We start from the raw sequence: 27,376 nt of genomic DNA, 5'->3' as shown, positions 1-27,376 counted from the left end.
TAGAATAAATGTGGATATGTCACAATGAATTCCACTTAAACTATACAAATCAACACTTCTTTACAAATTAAGTTCTTTGATTGCCAACTAAATATTTTATTTTCGTAGCTTAATAAGTAAGGTTCATACATTGAAGTCAATACATACAAGTAGCATTTCAGTCTAAGCTAATCCATGCAGTACATAGCTGAACTCAATTATAAAGTATGACCTAACAAAGGCAGGGGAAGAAAATTTTAAGTCGGAGTTTATTCTTCATTTAACTTGAAACACTGCTGTAGTTTAATATTTAAAATAAAAACAACAGCAAGTAGTGAGCATACTATGATTATAGTCCTTCACTCATTCACCACTGCATATAAAATACCAGCCTGTGTTATTTACTAGCCTTATGAGAGGACTGACACTGAACTACCACCCTAGAGTGGTGGTTGTCATCCCCAAATGCTTCTCCCTTGTGATGGTGCTGCCTTTCTTGATTTGGATCCACGACCGCCCATTAGTTCAGCCTGGTCCATTTCATTCGTCTCATCTACTTTATTCTTAGGGAGTTTTTCCAACATGGAAAGTTTTATGAGGAGAGAGCCATTCTCAGGAAAGTTTACCTTAGATTCACTGGTTACATGACCTGTTTAATGTGCTCCACAATAAATTGGCATGCCTTCATTTGGTTACCACTAGAGAGAATCATGGCTTGGCAGACTGACCTGGATGAAAGCTCATAATTATGGTTTGGAAGCCACACAGTGCTTCAAGCAGCGTTATACCCATAGACATGAAAAGGTGATCCCATCGAGTGAAAACAGCATGGGCCAGATCTAAGACAATGATATATCACCCTGGCTGATGGACATCCTGTACACTCAAAGGTCACCAGTTCGATTCCTAGTCAGGGCATGTACCTTGGTTGCGGGTTCAATTCCCAGTCAGAATGCATATGGGAAGCAACCACTCGACCAATTAGTGTTTCTCCCTAACCCTCTAAAAGAAATATAAAAATTTAAAGTAGTAAAGCAATGATACCTCTTGGGTCTAGTCCTGGTTCTTGGTCTCCTTAACCATGTAATATCATCTGGCCATCTTTCTTGCCTTTGTCAGTATGAACTTTAAGAATCCTCTGTTGAACTATCATCCTGCCATTGGAGCTTTTGCATCTACAGGACTTACCCTGGCACTCCATGCACACGGACTGAATTTGCTAAACCATTCCAGGTCCTATTCGATGAGTTCTTATTTGCATTCCAGGACCATACCAGTCCCTCCACAACTGGGACACCACTCAACTCAGCTGCTTTCTTACCACCTCGGCCTTCACATTCATAAATCACATTCTTCTGCATTTAGTTTTTGGCTCCATGATTGTTCAAGAGTACTGAGAGCTGATGCACAACATTTGTACCTCTTCCCAAAAAACATCAAAGATGTCCCTGCTGCTCCACCTTTTATTTTTGCCATAAAATTCTCTTTGCGTCGGAAAATACTTTCTGAGCTTCAGAAATCTGTTTAAACTCTCCATTTGGATTCTTATCAGGGTGGTACCTCAAGACCAGCTGTTTCCTATAAGCCATTTTCAGTTCTTCTTGGGTGGCACTGGTTTGACCTCAAACAGTGATTTCTTTCACCGTTTTCTACAGCCAGTGAGCTGAGGAGGCAGGAAGGAGTGTGTGTGTGCAGCTGAGACAGCCTCCACCCCTCCACCTCTCACCACCAAGTGTTTTGCAAAGTTCCCAGTTTTTGACTCTGATAATAGTTTTCAAAATGTGCCTCAACTCATTAAATGGTATATTTTGCTTAATTCTTTCATAGGTCAGATCTGATTTAATTATAATGTGAAATTCATTTCAAGCCCAACGTAATTTCCAGAGTAATGCTGGTCCCCTCAACGTCTACCAAGACTACGTTATTTTCTTCCAAAAGGTTTTTGCTTCTCTTGCTGTTGCATGAGCTACTTGTACAACTGTGGCAGAGAGCAGCTGAAGCGAAGACATGACACCTGCCTAGCAGTGCTTTTCAAAGCAAACTTGAGAGTATTCTATCCATGATCTGAATTCCATTCTAATGACCTAATTCTTGGTGAAGCGGCGTTGGGAAGAGAAGACCATGATGCTTACATCATTAAAGACATTTGTTGACTCAGAAGGCTGGGGAGATCCCTGATGGAGCAATTCCTCTGACCATTAACCTTGTTCCCTCCAACCTTGTGGCTTAGCTCAGCTGCTCCTCAAGTATGAGAATGTCTGAATGTCCATTTTCTCCAGGCAGTAGTGCAGTAGTACAGTAGTGTGTAGAATAATTGAGAAAACTCCAAGGTAAAGATTACAAAGGGGAAGTTGTGTTAAATATTTAGTCGTACTCCCCCCCACAACCCCCAGAATTTTTTAACCAGAATTCCTTTTTCTGGTTAAAAAAATTACATTGTGTCCAAGTCAATTTCTGCCACACATTTTGGGATGTAGCACCCATGCAAATCATTGGTTTCCTGTTACTCCGTGCGATAGGTGGGACATGGGTTTGATGACACCTGGGTAAGCTCAGGGAGCTTCAGAAGTGCGCTCACAGCTTTACTTTGCTGTGTGTACACATACTATATAGATGGATTCAGAATGTTCTAGTTATAGATGCCAACCTATCACAGATGCTCTCCCAGACCATATCAGGACTGTCAGTCACAGGAGGAAAAGGAATGATTGATTTAGTGCTATTTAGTATACTATGCACTATGAATTGGGATATAGCAAGTGGCCAAGATATAAAGCAATATACTGCCAGGTCTGTCATCAAGATTCAAACTCAGACTTTTCCTTACTACAAAAGCTATGACATCCTGTTAGTTAGGCCTTGAAACCATATGGAAGGTACAGGAACTGAGTAGTGTATAAAGTACTTTGGCTCTCACAGCACTCAATCTGGCTCTTAATGAAAGCAGTGACTTCCAAACAAATGAAATGTTGGCAAGCTCTTGGCCACTGGCTGCACACAAAGCAAGTTCCCTTTCTTGAGATTTTCACAGCCGACTTCAGCTGTTCAGTTCTCTGTAAATGAGCCAACCAGCTGCAGCTAAGACTGGAGGATTGCCCATCTTCTCTGGGTCTGGCCTGTGAAAAAGACCTCCTCCCCGGGGTGAAAACCAAATGGTGGTTTTATGTGTGGGTCACTGCTTTTCTATCCCCTAGATGATGACCCCAGATTTGACAATGATGAAAGATCTGAATAGCTCAGTAAGTGAACAAACAAGAAATGAAAACGTGCAAAATGAGGTGGGGAGAGTCAGGGAAGTCCCCACCAGCTCAGTGAGGATGGTAAACTGACTCACTGGTCCTTTCAAGCTATTGTAGAACAGGGAGGAAATAGCACAGGACCAAGGTAGGTTGTACAGGATTAGTCAGTAGGGGCTCATGATAAAGGGTGCATAGAGATCACTTCCCCCAGCCACCTGTGCCTTGCTTGCAAAGTCCATACCAAGTATTTTCCACTCCTCAAAATCATGGCCTAAACCTGGCCTTTTAAGACATGGTAAGACAATCCACACAAGCCTCCCCAAAATGTCTTCATGTGTCCTGCCATGACCCTGACCAAGCTTACAACTCCTCCCTAACTGACTCCATGTGTTTGCTTTGCTGTTCTCTCCCTAGCAAGCTGCTCCCAGCCCTCTGACCTGGTTCCTCCTTCCCAGGAGGGCTGCACCAGCTACTTCAGCTTTAGTGGCAGAAGATGGTGGTTCATTAAATAATCTGGTGCCTGTATTTAGATTGCACTGATTAAAATGGAAACTTTTTTGCTTATACGTACATGTCTACAAACTACTCAAATATAATTATTTACTAAATACTAAAGTACAGTATTCCCTCACTTATTGCAGGTATTACGTTCTAGACCCCCCTGCGATAGGTGAAAATCTGTGAAGTAGGAACCTTACATTTATTTTAGTATTTATATATATTTTAAGGCTTTATAAACCCTTCTCACACACTTACAAACCATTCCCAGTCCCTTACTAACCTTTTCCACACTTTTATAAACACTACTTATGTTCTTAAACATATTCTTCACTCAAACCTATGTAACTTTAACAACATATGTATACAGTACCGCAAAATCCCGCGATATAGCGAAAAATCCGCGATAAATAAATATAATACAGTATTAGTGACCAACTAAGGATTTAACTGGCCCACCAAACCCCCTGTGACCCAGCAAGTTCCTCACCGTCCACTAGATGGCACTGTTCATCAGCCGTGACTGTGAAAACGATTCCATCTGAGATGAGACACAAATGTGAAGCAATTTACACAGCCAAGCCATTTGCTCCTGCAGAGGTCTCCAAATAGGCTACATTGGGATCATGACAAAAATATGATAAAGGTCATTTTTAATCTCTACATGTATAGCCTACTAGTCTAGAATGATTCAATAAGTAACTATTATGAATTACAGTTCATGTCTTGACTCTTCAAATAAGTTATGCACACCCTGTGGCAGACTGCCTCACACTAGCATTCGTCTTTTAAAACAAGACTAATCACAACTCCCCACAAATGAAAAGGAATGCCACAGAAAATGGACTTCAGGCTTCCTACAACTGAGGGTAAGAAAGAACTCAACTTTCACCAGGTGAGCCCCAACTTCTCGGGAAGCGGAGTAGCCGAGGTGCAGTGGTACAATGTGTACCTGAAGAGAAATCTGAATGACCAGGTCGCTTGGCCACAGGAGGAAAACAAGACAGTTGACCCCTGGTGTGACCCAGTAAAAACAGCACAGGGCTAATAATTAGACACTCTTCCTCTTGACTCTCCTCCCGATCTGGTATAAAACTTCACATAGCTCATAGCCTTCTGGACCTCAATTTGTTTCTTTGTAAAATCATAGGTCTTAAAAAAGCCCCTAAAATTATGACATCCAAAATACATTAAAAAGTACTTAGAAAGTGTTAAAAGCACTCAAAGTGTATTTAACATTTTGAATTGACTCACCTAGAAACAAAATGTTTTATTTCAAATAATCTTGATAGAACATAGACAATGGCTTTGAAGGAACTATTTTGAAAATACTGTCTTCTCTTAAGCATAGTTTCAAGGAAGTATAGATTACCTGTAGTTACCACAGAAGCACAGCTAAGATTATTACTACATACTACATGCTTTCTGAAAGAATTGTTTTCTTGTCATTCTGGGAAAGGCAAAAAAACAAACAAAAAAACTCAGGACTACTAGGCTTTCTGGGCTGTATTAACACCCAGCTGTTTTCTGGGTTCAGTAGGAAGAGACCACCACTGAGTAAGGCAAGACAACACCTGCTAAACTTCCTGTATGTGCATAATACATTGTTATTTGGTGGAAACAAGCTATTCTTAAATTCCTTTCAGCCTTAAACCAGAGTGAGGAGGCACAACACCTAAAACCCACAAATATGAGACGGGCCATATGCCCAGAGGCTAGGTTACAATTCAGTAAAACTGGTGTCTTTTTATGGAAGACACTGTGCTAGGACGCTGCATCTTGGTCAAAGGGCACATATGTTCTATTAACAGACTCAAACACAAAACTTAAAAACCAGGCCCTGGCCAGGTAGCTCAGTTGGTTAGAGCAGCATCCTGATACACCATGGTCAGGGCACATACAAGAATCAACCAATGAATGCATAAATAAGTGAAACAAGAAAACAAAATGATGTTTCTCCCCACCCCCAAACCCTCCCACACACACAAGAACGCCTAACTATGTGGAACAAATCAATGTCTCTCCTGCCCTCTCTATATAGCAATTTAAAAACTTAAAAACCAGATATAAGTACTAAATAGTGTAAAGAGCTTCAAAGACAACAGAAAAGATTAGTTCATGACATGCACTTGTTAGTGGAAATGCACAGAACAAGGGTCCTATAAAACCCATGTCAAATGCTAACAGTAATGGGAGAGCAACGTCGGGGAGGAGGGGTAGTGGCAGAAAAGGAAAGTGATTCTGGAAGTATTCGTGTCAAAACTTAACAGACTTCCAGCCAAAATGGAGGCCTAGACAGACATGCTGGGTCTCCCTCCACAATTAAGAGGGAATACAACTACCTCAAAATTAGAGACAACCAGAAGTTCCAGAAAATCAAGCTGCAAAAAAGTCCAACAAAGGTATAAAGAAGAAAAATTCATCTAGACAGGTAGGAGGGGCAGAGCTGGGGAGGAGGGATGCAGTGTGGTGGCGGCAGTTGCAGCAGCAGCGGCAGGCCGGCAAGAGAGCAGTCACATTTTAAGAAGTGGGGAGGGACACCTGGGGAGTGCTCACAGCTCATGAACACACCCCGCAGCTCACGGTCCCAGCACCGGGGAAAATCAAGGCTCATTGCTTCTGACTGTGCAGACCAGTGGGTGTTGGGGTGGAGGCAGAAACTGCTGGTCTCTCAGCAGAGTCCAGTTGTTTAAAGGGCCCCCACGGTCCTAGAACGTCCACAGACCCACCCACTCTGGGAATGACAGCCAGGGCAGCGGATAGAGGGGTGCTAGTCCCATACGGAAGTGGGAAAAGGGGCAAGTGCTGGGCAAGTGGCATTGTTCCCTGACACCTCCCCCACATGCAGCGCCACAACGTGGTGAAACGGCTCACCCTGTACTAACGAATACTGCCCCTTACAATGTACCAGGTGCAACAGCTCTACCTAAGACACAGAGGCAAACAAACACAGGAGCCTGTCAAGATGAGGAGACAGAAAAGTATGGCCCAAAAGGGGGAACGGATCAAGGATCCAGTGGGAGAACTAAGCGACAAGGAGATAGCCAACCTAACAGATGCAGAATTCAAAACAGTTGATAAAGATGCTCACAGGCTTGACTGATATGCTTGAGTACAGCAAACGCATCAGGGAAGAAGTGAAGGCTATGCTAAAGGAAAGTAAGGACAATCCACGCAAAACCAACGTTGAAGGGAAGGAAACAAGTGTTCAAATCAATGATTTGGAATATAAGGGAGCAAAAAACAGTAAACCAGTACAGAATGAGGAAACAAGAATTGAAAAATATGAGGAGAGGCTTAGGAACCTCTGGGACAACTTTAAATGTGCCAACACCCCAATCATAGGGGTGCCAGAAGGAGAAGAGGAAGAGCAAGAAATTGAAAGCTTATGTGAAAAAATGAAGGAAAACTTCCCAAATTTAGCAAAGGAAATGGACACAAGTCCAGGAAGCAGAGTCCCAAACAGGCTAGACCCAAGGAGGACCACACCAAGACACATCATAATTAAAATGCCAAAGGTGAAAGATAAAAGAGAGAATCTTAAAAGTAGCAAGAGAAAAGCAGAGTTACCTACAATAGAGTGCAAGAAGCTTTGCAGGCAAGAAGGGCAAAAAGTATTCATTGTGATGAAAATCAAGGACCTACAACTAAGGTTACTCTATCCAGCAAAGCTATCATTTAGAATGGAAGGGCAAATGAAGTGCTTCCCAGACAAGCTAAAGCTAAAAGAGTTCATTATCACCAAGCCATTATTATATGAAATGTTAAAGGGACTTATTTAAGAAAAAGATCAAAACTATGAACACTAAAATGACAACAAACTCACAACTATCAACAACTGAATCTAAAAAATAAAAACAAAATCCAACTAAGCAAACCAGAATAGGAACAGAATCATAGGTATTGGGATCATTTGGAGGGAAATGGTGCAGGGAATAAGCATAATTTGTTTGTACAAAATAAGACAGCGGGGAAGTTAATAATATAGGAAAGGGTGAAGCCAAAGAACTTATATTCACGACCCATGGACCTGAACTAAGGGGGGGTGGGATTGCTGGGGGAAGGCGGGTACTGGGCAGAGGGGAGCAAAGGGGGAAAAACTGGGACTACTGTAACATAATCAAGAAAATATACTTAAAAAAAAAAAAATTAACAGCAGCTCATTTTTAAGAGAAATGGCTAGCCCTGACTGGCTTGGCTCAGTAGGTTGGACGATGTCCCACAAACTGAAAGGTCACTGGTTTCAGTTCGGTTCCAGGTCAGAACACATGCCGGGGTTGCAGGCCAGGTCCCTGGTTGGGGGAATGCAAGAGGCAACCAACTGATGTTTGTCTCTTCCTCCCTCCCTTCCCCTCTCCCTACAAATAGATAAAAGCTTTAAAAATTTAAAAAAAAAAAAAAACTGGCTAGGCTAATTTTTGCCACAAACTTAAATCTGAAGTTTTATAAGGAAGGTTAGGCAAACAAAATATTCAACACTGAGCCAGACAAATAAATATAACTTTTAACAGAGAGTAGAACTATTTGTAAGATATTTTAAGCAGTTAGTTTATTTTAGGATTCATCTGTAGCAAGATGACACAATAAAAATGTGACATCTGCATGGCCACTTCATCTCATCCTACTTCTGCTCGTTTCATCACTGAACATGTGAGCCCAACCCTACCCCGCAACCCCACTCTCCTTGATTTTCTTGGGGGAGGCAGTGTGCTGTTCCTGTACATTCGTCACTCCCACAATTCCACATAAAGAACCAAATCTATGCCTTCCACACACCCAGTGGCTTATACCCAAATGTGTTTCCCTTGTGTCCAGGAACACCCCTGGCTATGCAGAGGAGGATGCCCACACAGCGCTTCACCACCACTGTGCACTGGCTGGCTGCCAGACACCCAGGAACGGCAGCTCCAGCCTGAGCATTTTTCATGTATGCTAGGGCCGGGAAAAGGTTCAGAACATATTTAGACCTCAGGAACTTCTTTGCTCTTTCACCCCTAGTTAGAGGGGAAGTGGACTATAAAACACTGAAGAAATAGCCCTGGCTGGTGTGGCTCAGTGGATTGAGCTCTGGCCTGTGAACCAAAAGGTCACAGTTCAATTCCCAGTCAGGGTGCGTGCCTGAGTTGCAGCCAGGTCCCCAGTTGCAGGTGTGTGAGAGGCGACCACATATTGATGTTTCTCTCCCTCTCTCACTCCCTTCCCCACTCCCTATAAGTAAATAAGTAAACACTAAAGAAAATCTTTAACATACCAAAGTAATCATTTGACAGAATCTTCAAATTCATATTCAAAATTTACAGCACAGAAACCATACAAAACTTACTTTTAAATACCAACCACATTCAACAAAGGTATAAAACACAATCAATTTATTGATTTCTTCCGATCAAATACTGCCAACTAGCATTACTTCCACTCATGCATCATTAAAAACAAAAGGATATTTCCTTGGTATTTTCAAATGATGCATTATACAACAAAAAAAAGTTAGAACTTAAAACGCACCCTGATTAATTATGTAAACTGGTAATTTTTCTTAAAAAAAGCATAACTAATAATTTGGTTCTTCATAAAATGGAAATTTAAATATTTCTCCTGATAGTCTTGAGGTTATCATTATGTTATGAGTAGTGCAAAGTGTGGCACACAGAGTTTCATCTAGAAAGGTGTCTTACACACCTCATTAAACAAATGAAATGTGCATAACAAAATGCATACAGTCAATGCATGATAGAAAGCATGTTTCAAATATAAGGCAGCCCCTCAGGTCACCATATTATTTAGGTTTTGCATTATCATTTATGGCATTATAGATTAATTACACATAACATATTTTTATATATTTTAACCCTGAAGATAAGAAAAACTGTTGCTTGAAAAATTATTCCAGGTAGCCATTTGGTTTGTATCAGGAGAACGTGAACCTCCAACAGTTTAGTGTCTGCCAAGTCTGGAATCATTAGCTCCAGTCAGTAAATCAGATATGCGACATATTTCACAGTGACTGTTTTCCAAGTGCTGGCAATGCCTCTCCACAGTGTGCCAGATGATGATGCCTCTCCGGGATTCCCCTTGCATGTGGTTTTCCCTTTTTTTCACTCTGAATTAACTGTATTATTTCCTCTTCTCACTTCTTCTATGGCCTTCCATTTTAATTATTCATAAGTCCTTTCAGAATATCCTCAGAGAGTTCCATAAGGGGAAGTTCTGGAGACGGAAAATCCAAGGGAGGAAGATTGGGTATTGGGATATCCTTGGCTTTCCCAGTGTTTGCTGCAAGCTTCTGCCAGGTCGAAGAGGCTGTAGCAGTTTCTGAATGTGGTGGCAAGCTCCATAACTCTGACTTTTCTACAAAGTCAGCATCTACATCTAGCTCCTTTTCTACTGGGCCTTTTAGAAGTCTGGCCTTTTCAGCCTTTAGTTGTTTATTTTCTTTCCTTAATCTTTCATTCTCAGCCACAAGGAATTCTACATGCCTCTTCAAATCTGCAATTTTGGTTGCCTGCTCCTCTATAATTGTTTTATCATCTTTTGGGGCTTTGCTTCCAATGCATGGTTCTGTTGGCTCACTCTTTTGCTGAAGTAAAAATAGCAGTGTGTCTGGATCCCTGTCAAAGACCCCCTGAATCTCAGGCACATGTTTCTCTGTGGAAGGGCTGTACTTGTGAGGGAGGAGACCCTGGCCTTCGGTATCCTCAGTAGAGGGTTTGTGAGGTGCCTGCAGCTGGGTAGCGGCGTCCTTGTCTGTGCTCTGCTGGGCTTTCAGTCTTTCCTCCCGTTTGGCCCTCTTCCAGCGCTCCTGAATGAGCAGGAGCTGTTTCATGTGGCTGTCCCTTTGCAGTTCCAGTGATAAATGAGCCTATTACACAGAAAGAAAGGTACAATTTAACATTTTAAGTCTGTGTAGTAACATCCAGCAAACACTATTCCAATATTCTCCTTTCTGAAAAATCCAATAACACTTAAAATTTATATATTATGTTTTCAATTCAGTTGAACCTCAAAATTTTTTCAGAATAACCAGTTCCAGGTAAGTTAACATTTTTCCCCCTTATGAATGAATATAAACAAAATACCATTCATTCAGGAAATCAAAAGTCCTATTCCAAACCAACATTCGGAATCAGATCTTTTTAAAATGTGCCTTAACACTCTGCAATGCTATTGATACTCAACTTAAAAATCAAAAAAATTTCCTCTTTAGACATCAATTCTACAACTATTTAAAGTCTTTTCACTGACAAGGTGTCCAGACGGCTCACATGACCAGTTCAATAAGTCAAAGGAAAGTGTGCAGGACAGAACACGACTTTTAGGTTCTCTTGGTTCAGTTTGAGGAACTGGTGTTTATCTTTCCCAGCCACTGATATCCACTCACAGAAAGGATCTCCTTAATTTAATTAGACAAACTTTTACTGAGCACCTCTTATGTACCTGCCTCTTGTATAATCAGGAAATCATCTTTGGATATTTTAAAAACCTAGGAAGGCCTTCCCCAAACACAGGAGAAAATTTAAGGCATTGGTGAAACAAACTTAAAAGTACAAAACTGCACAGGAATTCAGGAAAAAATAAGTTCAGATTTAAATTCTCTTTGAGAAGCAAAGGGAAGGTCAACTGGTTTGCCTTGCCCAGGCCTCCTTCCTTACCATGAGCTCCTGGTCAAATGAGCTAATAATCAGGATAGGCCCTACGAGGGGTCTCGAGGACACACTGGCAATCTGAGATTTGTAAGTAACACAAGTAAGCAGCAGAAAAAAAGGACAGAAGTTTCTACATGCCATGTCTGGTACAGCAACAACAGTTCATTTAGTTTTAATTTCATTTCTAAAGTATTCTTCTTTTGCCCATCTTATATACAGGGTAGGGGCAAAAATAGGTTTACAGTTGAATATATGAAACAAGAGTTTATTCTTGTGTTATTTATTAATTGTATTATTTTCCATATGAACAACTACAAACCTATTTTTCCCCCACCCTATATTTCAACTACAGTGTTTTGAGAGGGGCAAAATGCTTTATTTTATACATGATTCACAAGAAAATCTCTCTAACCCTTGATGCAAATATTAAGAAAATGTCTCACCTGCTCAGACTGTGTCAGCTTCATGGCTTCAGAAAGATATGCTGGTTAAAAAAAAAAAAAAGGCATATTAATATGAGTGTCATCATTTTGTAATTAACAGGTCAAAGGAAGAGTTTTATAACCATCATATGACAAAGAGATGAACTTAGAAGCAACTGTGCTACACAGTTATCCTGTAACTAAAAAGGAACAAGGTAGGGATTTAAAAAGATATCAGTGGTAATCAAATGTAGATAGTCCCTATCCCATCTTGAAGGAGTTTGTTCACTAAAATTCCTGTATATTACAAATTAAGAAAGATGGCCTAACCAGAAAATAGGATTAGGGAGGATTAAAATTTAACAAGAATGTATCAAAACACTATTACTCATTATGCTCACAAACATATCAAGAGCTAATTAACAATGACTTTTTTATCCACATGAATACCTGGACCCATCATTTGGGCCTTCTATAAACTTTTTACTGACTTGTTTCTGAGCCATGCCAACAGCCTTCTAGGAATTAGGGAGTTAACCCCTGTCAGAACTTATTGACATTTATATAAGCAAGTTGTCAAAAACAGTATACAAGGTATATCCAGGAAGTATCCAGCCATGCAATATGAAAAATACTAATATTAAATGTAAGATATAAGAAACACTGTGCATAGGACAATGACTCCCCAGTACCCTTCAAAGCTGGCATCTTGAGACCTCATCCAGTTCTCCGTGTCTCTTCCACCTGTTCAAAACACTCTGCAAAATCCTTTGTTGGAATCATCATCAGCCGCCTCGCAGCATTTTCAAAACACCATCTCACTGATGGTCTGAAATCTCTTCCTTCTCAGAGGTGATTTTAGTTTTAGGAAAAGCCAGAAGTTGCAGGTGGCCAAATCTAGGCTGTAGAGGGGCTGAGTCACCGGGGTGATTTGATGTGTCACCAAAAACTCTGCACCAAACGTGCTACATGAGCAGGCATGTTGTCATGATGAAGCTGCCAATCACCAGTTGCCCATAGCTGCGGCCTTCTGAATCATCCAAAGAGTTTCCTCCAAGGAATGTCCACGCTTAACACAAAATTTAATGCACATTTGTTGTTCTACTTGCTGAGTCATTTTGAGTGCAACAGCAACACAGTACACGTGCTCACTCAACAACATCTACCACCCCCACTGACTGGTACAGTGAAGTTGTCCTTGTTTACGCATGCACATTCCAGTCCACTCTCCTTGGTTGCCAGGATACATCCATGTCGCAGAAACCGTTTTTGTTATATTAACAACAGTTGGACTTTTTCCAGACAGACCTCGTATAGTGTCATTGACGAAACCATAAATGGTCAATAACTTAATAAACTTCTCTTTGATCCTAAGATCAATTCCTAGGTGACTTAATTTGTTTGAATTTAAACAGTCACTGTAAAGATGCATAATTTTCCTCTTTGAGCTGACTGCTAGAAAGCTTAAGGCCAAATTCTCCTATGAAATAGGCAAGAACCCATAATTTATATTGTGAAATAAACTCCCAGTCCTTCCCCATTTTATCTTTTTATGGAATCCTCATCTACTTATTTTTAATTACATTTTATATTTTGTTGTATTCCTCTCTAAGACCTTCTACCTATCTGTTAGAACAAGATGAGGTATAAATAAAAAGAATTATTAGTAATATATTGTACTCAATCTCAATTTTTTATCTCCTGCTTACTATAAACTTCTCAGCATCCCTCATCTGTACATTTAGTTTCATGGGTTTTTTGGGTTTTTTTTTTGCCTTTTGCAGACACTACCAGGCACTGCTTTCTGTCTAGTGTTATTTAAAATATGTTAATGATTTTCCAAGTCCATGACTTAGAACTGCTGTCTCTCGGGTTCTACCATAATCCTTAAGATAGAGCTTAACTGGATGCTCCCTCCACAACAGAAAGCATAGAGTTGTTTATAACAGGTGTTGCTCCAGCCATACTTAACCTTTTTTCAACATTTTTTTCTCTTATTCCTATATTAAGTCTGTATAGCTGCATAGAGACTATTTCTTTTCTTTTTGTTCATGTTTTTTTTTTTAAACTCTTCTGAGATGGTCTATCTATTGCTCTGATAGTGTGGATGACTTTTCCTAGCCATCCCTCCTATTAATGTCTCCATATATTTGTCTACAGTTCACTTTAAATATACCTTCTTTTTTTCTTAAGATTTTATTTATTTCCAGAGAGAGGGGAAGGGAGGGAGAAAGAGCAGGAGGGAAGTATCCATGTGAGAGAGAAACATTAGTCAGCTGCCTCTCACAGCCCCCAACCAGGGACCTGTCCCACAACCAAGGAATGTGTTCCGACCGGGAATTGAATTGGCGACCTCTCAGTTCACAGGCCAGCGCTCAGTACTCTGAGCCACACCAGCCAGGGTTAAATCTACCTTCTTAACAAATGGAACAATATGGCAAAACCAAACGTAAAACAACTGGAATGCCTCCTTTGGTAGAATCTTCAAACTATAACAAGACAGAAGATGCCCAAGGTCACTTAGATGCTAAAGCGCAAAGAACTCAATAGGAGTCACCCGTCATTTAAAGTATTTCCAAAATTTGATTTAAAATCTGGGCCTTTGAAAACAGCTATTAAAAAAAAAAAGTTTTAATCTAAAGGTTGATCATGGGTTTGCTCTAGAATCACAGAAGGAACAAATGTTCCAGCAATTTAGGAAAGAAATACGTATATCACAAAAATCTAACAATTCTCGTTAAAATGCTTTCTTCAATTATGACACAAAGCTGATATTTAAAGTAAATAAATATTAAGCAAATGACGGGGGAAAAGGAAGTAAGAAAATCTGAAGAATCTATTACTTCTTAATAACAATATTTACTATTCTATCATGACTCTGGTATCAAAGCACAAACTGCACAGCCTATTTGGACACCAACAAAATACTGCCTTTGAATGACAAAGACTAATCTGCTCTGAATCATTTTCATATCTCCACAGTCTAATGGAAAGGTCAGGTCAAGACTGTTTTCAACCAAATATATAGAAACTATGAGGTTCTGCTCAACTGAAATGTTCATTTTGAGTTCTAAGCATTGTCAATGGATATCATTAACTTCCCATTTAAGCTTTTGCTCTTTTTGCTATCTGTGAAAGAAATGAAATCCACTTAGGGAATATGACTGCAGAAGACTGATAAGGGAGAATTACAGTTACAGCTGCTAATCAAGGGCTTAAGCAATAGATTTTTCTAACAATACTGAATCCTTGGAGTTTGTGGCCTCTTAACCTTTTGTTGTTTCATATTAGAGGGTAAAATATGAACATCTCCTTCCCACCAACTACTAGATTTAGACAGCTTTTTCCTTCCTGAGATTTAGTATCTTGGTTTATCTGTCAAATGAATGCTCATACATTCATTTTATTTAATTCTGCCTCCGCCCACCTCAAAGGTAGATCCTACCTTTCCCAAAATAGAAAGAGAATCAAGTAATTTCTTTATTTCAACACATTTACAAAAGAAAAAAAAAAAAAAAACCCAAAAAACAAAACACTACCAAACACTCTACAAAGTATACAGGCTATAAGTCCTTAGCTATGCAATCTCCAGGTAAATTTCTAGACTCAAAATCTCCTCTAATCTTTGGCAGCTGAAAAGAGAGGCTGCTTCTTTTGCCCCAAGTTTTCTCAGTTCAGGCTTTCTGTCCTATCAGTCTTTCTTGGATGAACTTTTCATTGTCATTTCTCTAAAATGATTTCCAGCCTTGGCGGGTGTGGCTCAGTGGATTGAGCGCCGGCGTGCAAACCAAAGGGTCACTGGTTCGATTCCCAGTCAGGGCACATGCCTGGGCTGCAGGCCAGTCCCCGGTTGCGGCATGTGAGAGGCAACCACACACTGATGTTTCTCTCCCTCTTTTCTCTCTCCCTTCCCTTCTCCCTAGAAGCAAATAAATATTTTAAAAATAAAATAAAATAAAGTAAAATAAAATAAAATAATAATAATTTCTAGTCCTCACTGCTGCAGCTCAGCTAGTTGTGCATTGTCCTGCAAAGCAAATGGCTGCCAGTTAAGATTTCCAATTGGGCACATGCCTGGGCTGTGGGTTCAGTCCCCAGTCAGGGCACGTTCAAGAGGCAAATGATCCATGTTTCTCTCACACACTGATGTTTCCCTCTCTTTCTCCCTCCCTTCCCCTCTCTCTAAAATAAATAAAATCTTTCAAATGACTTTCAAATAATAAATTCCTTCCTCTCAAAATACAGCTGCATCCACATCCACACCTCCCAAAACACTGCTACTACAAGCCCTACACGTCAGTCAATTGAAAAAATATTGAGCTCTTTCCAACTACAACAGTTTTCAAACTAGCATTACACTGATAACTCCACTCTAAAATGCAACACAAGGCTATTTTTAACCAAGTTTAAACTCCCAAACTGGCTCAGTTAAATTAAGTTCTATATCTATAATTAAAGCTAATGGAGTCCAACAGGCAGCTTTTATCCTTATCCTGAGAATATCACAGATTTTACATACAGAGAAAGAGGGTAGAGGCATTTAAAGCCCAATATTAGTTTTAAGTCTTGAAATAAAACAGGGATGTAGGTTAGAAATGAAAAAACTTTTCTCCCTTCTAGATAGTCAGAATATCTACTGTTCAATGCATAAAATATGCTTGCTAATCATTCCATCTTAACATGTTATAGATGTGTAATCATGACCACTATTAGTTATTTAACTAAAGGTGTCATTTCACTGTGGCATTCATCCACAACATGGTTTTCTTAAAATAGTATATAGTACATTGTCTTTTCTTTATAATGACTACAAATTTAACAATTTGATTCATAACAAAATAGGATTTATGAAAGATTTAAAGAGCACTAGCTACCAAGTTTAATGTTGTATAAAGTCCCCATAAAATTCACCATAAAAATTCAAAGATTTATGGCGTGCATATTATATGCTCATCTCTATAGCTGAAGAGGTACATTTCAGTGGTAAAACTAATTCTTTAAAAAATGATTTGAAACTTTCTCTAAAAAATCACTGATTTATAGGCAAATATCGCTGACATAAGAGGACTTATTCAAACCAGTGTCCACTCTGTGGTCTGTATGTTAGCAGTAAGATAATATAGGAGGGGCAGACTCTGCAGGAGAGAACATAGCTTTTATCATCATGCTGACCTAGAGGGAAAGTAAAGCACCTTCTCCCAGCACAACGACAAGAAGGCTTACTCAAAGAAAAGTGGCTATACCAGCTTTAGATGAAGCATGAGTAAAACACCGGCTTCCCCAAAGCTTTCAGGTTTGTTACTCATCCAACAAAAACCTGTATAAAACACGTCCCGAAGATCTATTTCTGAGTTCAGAAATACTAGGGCTGTGTGACTGGGCTAAAATTAGGTGTTTGACAAGAAGCCAATTATCTCAATTTTATTCTAAAAAAAGCCATCATCAGCATGGTATTATAGGCATGAATATATAGATAAAACATTCAGAAGGGAAGCTGAAGAAAAACTACAGGAAAATTTTGTTTTTTAATTTTTTAAAAAAGAATTTATTTACTTTTAGAGAGGGGGTAAGGGAGGAAGAAAGAGAGGAAGAGAAACTTCAATGTGTGAGAGATACTTTGATCGGTTGCCTCTTGCACACTCCAAACAGGGAACCCGGCCCGCAACCCAGGCCTGTGCCCTGACTGGGAATCCAACTGGTGATCTCTGAGTTCGTAGGTTGGCACTCAATCCACTGAGCCACACCAGTACAGCAGGAAAGTTTTTATGGGTCTTACATTATAAACATTTTAGAAAACAAACTCAGTGAAAGTTAATTGGTTGGAATTAAAACTAGTCATTACTTTCCGAACCCAAAATGGCTATCTGAAATCCGGACTCCTTTTCTCTAGTAAGTAAGATGAACTGGCAGACTTCTTAGCCATCATTTCTGTCTTTAGGGATCTTTAGGCTCAGAAAGCGGTGTTCAGGAATCATTTACCAATATGGCATGTGCATCGTGGTTAAGAAAGACTGGGTTAAGAGGAAATCCAACACACTGAAAAAAACAATACAAGGTGATGTTCCAGTGGATCAGCAGGGTCACCCTTGAATATGCAGGGCAACAACACATCATTACTACTATGACCTTCATTCGAAATAAAGTGTTGAGAGGTACTGGAGAAAAAAACTTGCCCTACAGATTTGGACTCAGCATTTCTTAAAAAGAATACTCACCTGTAGCCTTTTTATGACAAGAAATAGCCTCCTCGTATTTCCCTGCAGCTAATAAACGATCTGCTCGTCTGCTCTGTTGATGAGCCTAGAAAACAAAGATTTCTAAGTTACTCTGAATCATAAAAAAAGACATGAATTAAAAAAAAAAAAAAAAAAAAAAAAAAGGTCTTTTTAAGAAGATAAATACTGTTTGTTGCCAAACATCACACCATTTACAGCCATATCTACAGCCATATCTGTACTGGGAATTCTAATAGGTAGCACCATGAACTATATAGCATCTGAAAGGATGGGCCACTTTTCTCAACTCTACAAATAAACCCTCAATATTAAGACCAGGCACTTTAATTCATTCAGTAATCAACATTCTTCAATTCTTTAGAGATTAACAAAGAGTTATAATCACAGATTGCTATTCAAAATGTGTTTTGTTGACTTTTAATAAGTTCCTTTCAAAACAAAGAGTTATTTTACACACACTGTGACTAGTTTGTACACTTAAAAACTATAATCAGGAAATTACGTATCACCTAGTAAATGCAAGCTTCTTTTATATCAACTCATTCTTCCCTTTCAACCTTAAAGTTACTATTCATGTTTTTTAAATATAAATTTGGCCATGGCTGGTGGCGCAGTGGATTGAGCACCAGCCTGTGAACTGAGAAATCTCTGGACACACACTGGGTTGCAGGACAGTCCAAGTTTGAGGGTGTGCAAAATGTAGCCAACTGATAAGTTTCTCTCTCACATCAATGTTTCTCTCCCTTTCTCCCTCCCTTCCCTCCTCTCTGAAAATAAAGTCTTTAAATATATATATATATATATATAATTTGTACATTGTACAGTTGAAGAATTAATGGTATCTATATTTAGTATTCCAGTGGAGATTTTCTTAGGTACAACTCACCGAACAACAAAGACAAACTCAAAAGTTCTGAAAACAAATGACTAAGGTTCCCCCCAATGTAAAGGTTAATGGATTAAATAAGTAGTAATTGGTTTCCTTACTTCTCTGTTACACTTTAAGAATTACTACAGCCCTTGCTGGTGTGGCTCAGTGGATTGAGCCCCGGCTTGTGAACCAAGTGTCGTTGGTTTGATTCCCAGTCAGGGCACATGCCTGGGTTGTGGGCCAGGTCCCCAGTTGGGGGCGTGCAAGAGGCAACTACACAGTGATGTTTCTCTTCTCTTTCTTTCTCCCTTCCCTTCTCTCTAAAAATAAATAAATAAAATCTTAAAGAAAAAAAAAAGAATTACTACAACTTTATTTAAAGGACTTCCAGTGAAGACGAAGGCCTAGGAAAACATGGCTCGCCTCCTCGCACGACCACGTCAAAATTACAACTGAAATAAAGAACAACCATCTCTCAGAACCATCAGAAATTGAGTTGAATGGAAGTCTAACAACTACAAATTTAAAGAAACCACATTAATCCAGACTGGTAGGACACAGAACAGGCTGGTCCCTCATCCACATGTGGTGGATAAAAATCCAGGAGAGAGGCCTCACGAGCGAGGAGTCCCAGCACCACACTAGGTCCACAGCCCAGGGTTCCAGTGCCAGGAAGGCAAGTCCCCAAACTTCTGGCTGCAAACACCAGTGGAGATTGAGTCGGTGGAAGAAACTGCTGTAGTCCCAAGCAGTTCCCCTTAAAGAACCTACACACAGACTTACACTGACTCACTCCCTCTGTGCTCCAGCTTCAAAGGCACCAGTGGCACACGAAGAGAAACTGAAGTGTCTGGCATCAAGGCAGGAGCTGGGGGACAGAGGGACAAGCAGAGACCATTGTCCCTTTTCTGAGCCCTCCCCCCAGAGATGCAGAGCCAGCATGCTGGTGCCTGTGAGACTCCATCAACCTGGCTAACCCTGTTTGCCAAGCCCTGGAGATTCCGAGACTCACTCAACCCTTCAGTGGTCATGCTTCCGAATGGAACACCAGGGGTCATGTAGATGATGTGTCATCCAACTATGTCACAGAATTCAGGGTAAACTGCATGACTTAGGCGCTTGGCCAGAACTGAGGTGATGCAACACTTATCGAAGATTATTAATCTGAGCACATGCAGCATTGCCATGTCGACACTGGACTAAAACTTACGATTATTTTGCATGGATGACTATTGTCATCCATGCGACCACTCGAGGGTTAAGGGCCCATATCCAAGCTACTTTTCCATATGGATGGCTGGTCTTGGCTCATGTTTTACAGCTTCCTAAATCTTATCAGACAAGCAACAGCTGGCCTCAGTGAGCCTTCAGCCCCTATACCTCTTGCTAAGTGGCCCCAGGACCAGCACTAGCAGCAGCCGGACAAGATTCACAGCTTGGCTTTGCCTGGGATCTCGCAAGCCCAGCACAAGGAGCAGCAATCTTGGGTTGCTTTATAGATCAGGCAGGGTGGTGGCTGACCTTGGGCTGCACCGCATGGGAAACCCCAGAACTGGTGTACCCAGTAGACAGCTACAGACCACATCAAAGCACCATTATCCTGCCCCTGCACAGCTGATCCTCCATGGAGAGTGGAGGCTGGTGGTCAACAGTCACAGCCAAAGAACCTATATGCATGACCCACAGACATGAACAATGGTGTGGGCATTCCTGAGGAACTGGGGGTTGCTCAGTGGAGGAGGGCAAAGTCAGAAAAATTAGGACAATTATAATAGCATAATCAATAAAATATAATAAAAAAATTACTACAACTTCGTAAATGTGTTTCCCTCTCTTTTAAGTGGTCTAGACTCAGAAGGGTTATATCCTATGTAACATTAAACAAATAGCAGGCAAGGAAAAGAAAAATCATCAGCTAAAGTCTTCTATAGCTATTGTAATGTTTTCCTTACTAACAAATTCACAGATGACTTAGCAAAGCTTCTTTTAAAAAGTGAAAAGCTCTTTACACCTGTGTTCTTAGCAGCATTAGTCACAAAGGTCAAAAGGTGGAAGCAACCCAAATGTGCATCAATAAATGAATGCACAAAATGTGATACATGCATATAATGGAATACTATTCAGCCTTGAAAAAGAATGAAGTTTACACATGCTTACAGCATGGATGAACTTTGAAGACGTTAAGGTTAATAATGAGATATAAAATAAGCCAGTTACAAAAAGACAAATGGTGTGTGATCCCACTTACATTAAGTATCTAAAGTAGTCAAACTCAGAGAAACAGAAAGTAGAAGGTGGTTGCCAGGGGCTGTGGGGAGAGAAAAGTAAGGAGTTCTTGTTTAATGGGTGTAGTTTCAGCTTTGCAAGATGGAAAAGTTCTGGAGATCTGTTTCACAACAATGTGAATATACTTAACACTACCAAACTGAACACTTAAATATAATAAAGAAGGTAAATTTTATGTTATGTGCATTTTACCTCAATTTAAGAACAAAATAAAAAGCAAATCTGTTTTGTCAGGTGTAAAGTAATTAATCTAGCATGCTTTTCAAAAAAATGTGCCACTCAGGACTCATAAAAAAATACTTCGGAGAACACTTTCACAACTGAAATAAGAAACTTGTTCTCTTGTCTCAATTTACTCCTGAAAATAATAATGGATAACAATACATGGTAGGGTGCTTACAATAATTTTAACCATGGAGTCCCAGACTGAGCAAAAAGTATGTGCTGATCATAGCAGTATTTTATTACCCAGAAATGATACAGATCTTTCAGGAAGAGAATGTACTAGATAAAGAAAGTTAAGTTACGGTCAACATGATTTCTCTAAGGAATGTGTTCAGATAGTCTGGTTAAAGCAAGTGGCACTCAATCAACAAGGTTCTGTGCAGGAAAAAATAAAGGACTAAAAGGGGAGAATCTTCAGGTGCTTTTATCTTCCTGGGCTTTGGAAGATGCCCTATATAAGAGACAAACTTTCTTTGAAATCCCACAGTACATCATATGATGACATTGTGCAGAGCTAGCCCTACCAAGAATCTAGGATTCTTAGCTTAAGTCTTGCCTCACCAACTAAACCACCTAAGTTATTTCATCCTTCAGAGCCTGTTTTCTCACCTGTAAAATAGAATTGGACCAGTCTTGTACTTTTCAAGTTTTAATGGAATACAAATCACTTGGGGATATGGTTAAAATGCCAACTCTTATTCAGTAGGTCTGGAGTAGGGCTTGAGACACTACCAAGGTGAAGCTGAGGGCCACTAAACACACAGAGATGCAGAGATGAGGTGCTCTCTGAGGTTACCACACTCTAGTTTTATGCCTCTATCACCTGTCTTTCACATCATTAACCACTTTCTATCTTGAACTATATTTGTGAAGCTCCCAATTAAACTTCAAGCTCTACAATATCAATAAATTATTTCACCGAAGAAACAAAAAGTTCTTAAGTGGTAAGCACAGGACCTCATGGTTCTCCTGACTCCCCTTCAACTTCACCATGTAATGTCCAATCTCTGAGCACTCTGCCAATTTAGGAGTTAAGCCTCAATTAAAAACACACACCTGTTCTAGGCTACTTGGCACCACAGTAATAAAATTCCCTATTAAAAAATAGAGTTCCCACTAGAGGTTCTTGTTAGACACCCAGAAAGTGCAAATTCTGGATAAACCTTAACTGCCTAGGTTCAAATCTAAGCTTGAAAACTTATTAGACAAATGAACTGGTTTCTTAACTTTGAGTTTTCTCATCTCTAAAATGAGTACTGTGAAAATTAAACTAGTTCAAAGACAATAAAAGCACTGGAAGAACCTACCATCAAAAAAAGTTCACAATGTAGTTGGGGAGACTAGACCAAATAAACTGCCTTCCACACTGACCTGTGTGGGTCAGTTGGCTGGGTGTTGTCCTGCAGTGGGAAGGGCTGCTAGTTCAATTCCCAGTCAGGGCACATGCCTGGGTTGTGGGTTCGGTTCCCAGTCGGGGCATGTACGAGAGGCACCAATCAATGTTTCTCTCTCATATCAATGTTTCTCTCCCTCTCTCCCTCCCTTCCCCTCTCTCTAAAATAAAATTTAAAAAATGTTATAAATAAACTGCTTTCTTTTTAAAACTGAAGCTATTGTAGGAAACTTATTTTGGTAGTAATTCTTGTTTTGAAAAAAATCTTTAAAGATCTCTCTTTAATATTAAAATTGATCTCATTATTTAGATACTGTTCTTGGTAGAATCATAGCCATTAAAAGTATTAAATCCATACATACGTTTCTTTGGTAATTAACAGGAACAAGAAGCAACTGAAATGGAAAGGTTGGTTAGGGCTTCCAAAATGAGGTTGGGCACTGGTACTTAGTAATTGTGATAAGATGCTTCTCTTAAGCCAAGTATTTCAAGATGCACTGAAATTTTATGAAAAAGACTATCTCAATTTCAGAAAGGATACAAGACACCCCAGAGCTTTATGAGTGATTTCACTAACAACTCAAATAGTTTAAGCCAAGAATGCATCTATTTGGGGTACTAACCTAAACAAACAGAGCTTGAATATTTATCAATATTTATCAGAACACTGTTAGGAAAGGAAAGGCAATGTAATACCCTGCAAGAAGTTCAAATACAGGAGCACTAAATATAAAAAGCAAATATTATCAGACCCAAGCAGAGAAAGAGATAACAATACAATAATAGTAGGAGAATTTAATACCCCACTTGTATCAATGAATAGATCAACGGACAGAAAATCAACAAGAAAACATAGGCTTTAAATGTCACTTTAGACCTGATGGACTTAACAAATATATACAAAACAATTCATCCAAAAACAACAAAAATATAAATTGTTCTTAAGTAAACATAAAAATTCTCCAGGATACATCAGATCATGTTTGGCCAGAAGACAAGTCAACAAATTTAAGAAGACTGAAATTATATCAAGCATCTTATTCAACCACAATGGTATGAAACTAGAAATCAATTACGAGAGAATTGGAAAAAGAAAAAACATGTGAAGATTGAACAACATGTACTGAACAACCAATGGGTCAATGAAGAAATCAAAGAGAAATAAAAGTGTAACTTGAGACAAATGAAAATGGAACTATAATATACAAAAACTTATGGGATGCAGCAAAAGCTGCGGTAAAAGGGAAATTCATAGCGATAAATGCTTACCTCAAGAAACAAGAAAAATCTCAAATAAACAACCTAGCGTTACACCTCGAGGAACTAGAAAAACAAGAACAAAGCCCAAAATTAGTTGAAGAAAAGAAATATCACAGCAGAAACAAGTGAAACACAGATTAAAAAGACAATAGGAAAGATCAGTAAAATCAAGACCTGGTTCTTTGAAAATATTAAAATTGACAAATCTTTAGTGAGACTTACCAAGAATAAAAGAACTCAGATAAAATCAGAAATGAATGAGAAAGCATTACAGCTGATACCACAAAATACAAAAAATCATAAGAGACTACTATAAATAATTAAATTATACTCCACTAAACTGGACAACCTAGAAGAAATTAATAAATTCCTAGAAACATACAACCTTCTGAGGTTGAATCATGAAAAAATAGATCTGAAACGACTGAATACTCCCAAGGAGATTGAAACAGTAACCAAAACACCCCCCAAACAAAATTCCAGGGCCAGACAGCTTCACTGTTTAAATTCTATCAAATATTTCAATACCAATCTTTCTCAAACTCTTCCAAAAACAGAAGAGACGGGAACACATCCAAACTCATTTTACAAGGCGAGCATCATCCTGATACCAAAACCAGACAAGGACACCACAAGAAAAGGAAATTATAGTCCAATATTCCTGATGAACGTTGATGCAAAAAACACCAGCAAAATATTAACAAATCAAATTCAACAACACATTAAAAACATCATACACCATTATCAAGTAGAATTTATTTCAGGGATGCAAAGGTTGTTCAATATCCACAAATCAATCAATTAACAAAATAAATGACAAAAATCATCTCAATACAGTCATTTGCTATATAACATCATTCTGATCAATGACAGACAACACACATACTACACTGGTCCAAAAGATGTTAATGGAGCTGAAAAGTTCCTATCACCTAGTGATGCCACAGTGTAATGTGTTTGTGGTATGTGCTGGTGTAAACAAAACTGTACTGCCAGTCATATAAATGTACAGCACATAAATTACAGCGGTAGGCTATGCCATCTAGGTTTGTTAAGTACATTCTATGATGACAGCACAACAATGAAATCACTTAATGACATGTTTCTTTGAACCTATCCCCATCATCAAGCAGTGAATGACTGTATAGTGTAAATACACTGAAGAGATGATTCATGTCCTAGGCAGAACAGAATGAGACAGTGTGAGATTTCATCCCACTACTCAGATCAGCGTGCAATTTAAGACTTATGAATGGACAGAGATGTGGTTGTGTGTATAGAATGGAATATTATTCAGCCATTAAAAAAAAAGAATGAAATCTTGCCATTTGCAACAACATGGATGGTCCTTGAGGGCATTATGCTAAGTGAAATAACATAGAAGAAAAGTAACATATGATCTCACGTCTTTGTGGAATCTAAAAAATTTTTTGTAACTATGAATGTTGTACTGAATGTTAAGACTTACTGTAGTGATCATTTTACAAAATATATAAATATTAAAGGATTGGCTGGTATGGCTCAGTGGATTGAGCGTCGGCCTGTGAGCTAAGTGTCGCTGGTTCGATCTTCCAGTCAGGGCACATCAGAGAAGGAAAACTCTGACTCCAAAAAACCTCCGCTGCCTTGCGGCATACCTCTTCAGGGGAAAGGCTAAGGGAGTAAACCCCGACAGAAAATCCGGAGCCGGAGTCCCTAAGGCGGTTTGACGTTGTAGTCAACACCGGCAACTCCTGCGGCGCACCTGAAGCCAAGCTTTATTGACTCCGTCATTCCCTTGGACCCTTCAGCTGCGAAGAGAGGGGGGGTCTGCTGCATGGGCAACAGCAGACCCTCCATATCACCCTGCCCAGGCTCTGTAGCTTCAGCTTCACTGGAGAGGACACTCCAGCGTCATCGCAAGATGTCGATTCAACACGGGAGGAGACAGATACCGTGTCACTCCCGAGTCGGACTGCACAGCCATTCTCGGCGGTGCAGATAGACTCTTAAGAAGCTACACCATCGTCTCTCGAGACGGACGGCTGCCGACGACGACGTTGTATTCCTAAAACTAATATAACATTATATGCCAGTTATACTAAAAATATATATAATCCTAAGGGAAGCAACTAATGACTAGTATTGTACATTGTGACATATTAGAACGGTAAAGATAATCAAGACTAGAAAAACAAACACTGATTTTATGTAAGTCTAATTTATACAATTTCACAAGAAATCCAGAATGTTAAAAAACAACTGAGCTTATTTATACACCAACTAAGGAAATGAGAATGGGTTAATAGAGTTGATGTTCTTTTTAAAAAAATTTTAATGAGGTGTAATTGACATACATTATATTAATTTCAGGTATACAGTGGGGGAAAAGATTACAGTTGTTCATATGGAATACAATAATAGTAATACAAGAATAAACTCATTTTGCATATTCACAACTGTAAACCTACTTTAGCCCCACTCTGTATTGTGACATGATCACCACAGGAAGTCTAGTTAACATCTATCTCTCTATTACCATATTTACAGATTTGTCTTCTGGTGAAGACTTTTAAGATCTACTTGTAGCAATTTTCAAATATGCAATACAATACTATTAACCACAGTTACCATGCTGTACATTACATCCCCATGACTCATTTTATAACTATAAGTTTGTTCCTTCTGAACTTCTATTTTGCCCACCTCACCAACTCCCCACCTCTGTCACTACCAGTCTGTTCTCTGTATCCATGAGTCTAGGGATTTTGTTTTTCCTTTTTTTCTTTTAGAAGGGAGATCATGTTGTCTTCCTTACTTTCCTCACTCTGAATAAATGCCCTCAAGATCCATTCATGTTCTTGCAAATGGCAAGATTTCATTCTTTTTTATGGCTTAATAAAGTACCGTTGTACACTCACACACCACATCTTTATCCATTCATCTTTCAATGGACATGACATGTAGGTTTATTTCCATATCCTGGCTATTGTAAGCAATGCTGCAATGAATGTGGTGGTAGTGCATTTATCTTCCGGAGTTAATAATTTCATTCTATTCAGACAAATACCCTGAAGTAGAATTGCTGGATTATATGGTAGTTTTATTTTAATTTTTTTTTTCAGATTTAATATGTTTTATTAAAATATTACATTTGTGCCAATTTCCCTTCCCTCTGCTCCCCTCCACCCGGTGGCCCCCCTCCCTCCAGTTGTCCCCCCCTTTTAGATTATGTCCATTAGTTGTGCATACAATTCCTCCCAATCTCTCTCCGTCTATTCCATTCCCTCCTACCATGATCCCCAATTCCTATATCATCTCCCTCCCTTTCCCCACTCCCCCTCC

The 27,376-nt window shown here is 39.4% G+C and overlaps 1 protein-coding gene and 2 pseudogenes across 2 annotated transcripts in view; all 3 read right to left on the bottom strand.

The window, feature by feature from the left end:
* Positions 1 to 178: 178 nt before the first annotated feature.
* On the bottom strand, positions 179 to 822 carry LOC150010136 (dnaJ homolog subfamily A member 1 pseudogene; annotated as a pseudogene).
* LOC150010135 (dnaJ homolog subfamily A member 1 pseudogene) lies at positions 801 to 8,643 on the bottom strand (annotated as a pseudogene).
* NRBF2 (nuclear receptor binding factor 2) overlaps positions 8,240 to 27,376 on the bottom strand; it is a 30,525-nt gene continuing 11,388 nt past the window's right edge. Inside the window, exons 2-4 of one of the 2 annotated variants that reach the window (XM_090278085.1) lie at positions 17,997 to 18,081; positions 11,803 to 11,843; positions 8,240 to 10,575 (exon numbers count right to left, since the gene is read on the bottom strand). In XM_090278085.1, the coding sequence (XP_090134211.1) occupies positions 9,868 to 10,575; positions 11,803 to 11,843; positions 17,997 to 18,081 (834 nt within the window). In that variant the 3' untranslated portion in view covers positions 8,240 to 9,867. The remainder of the gene's footprint in view (positions 10,576 to 11,802; positions 11,844 to 17,996; positions 18,082 to 27,376) is intronic. The other variant, XM_090278086.1, reaches the window with a different exon arrangement.

Source organism: Furipterus horrens, unplaced genomic scaffold, assembly GCF_987537825.1.
Source record: "Furipterus horrens unplaced genomic scaffold, mFurHor1.1.pri manual_scaffold_5, whole genome shotgun sequence".
Taxonomy (NCBI): domain Eukaryota; kingdom Metazoa; phylum Chordata; class Mammalia; order Chiroptera; family Furipteridae; genus Furipterus; species Furipterus horrens.
This window is presented reverse-complemented; position numbering and strand designations above follow the sequence as displayed.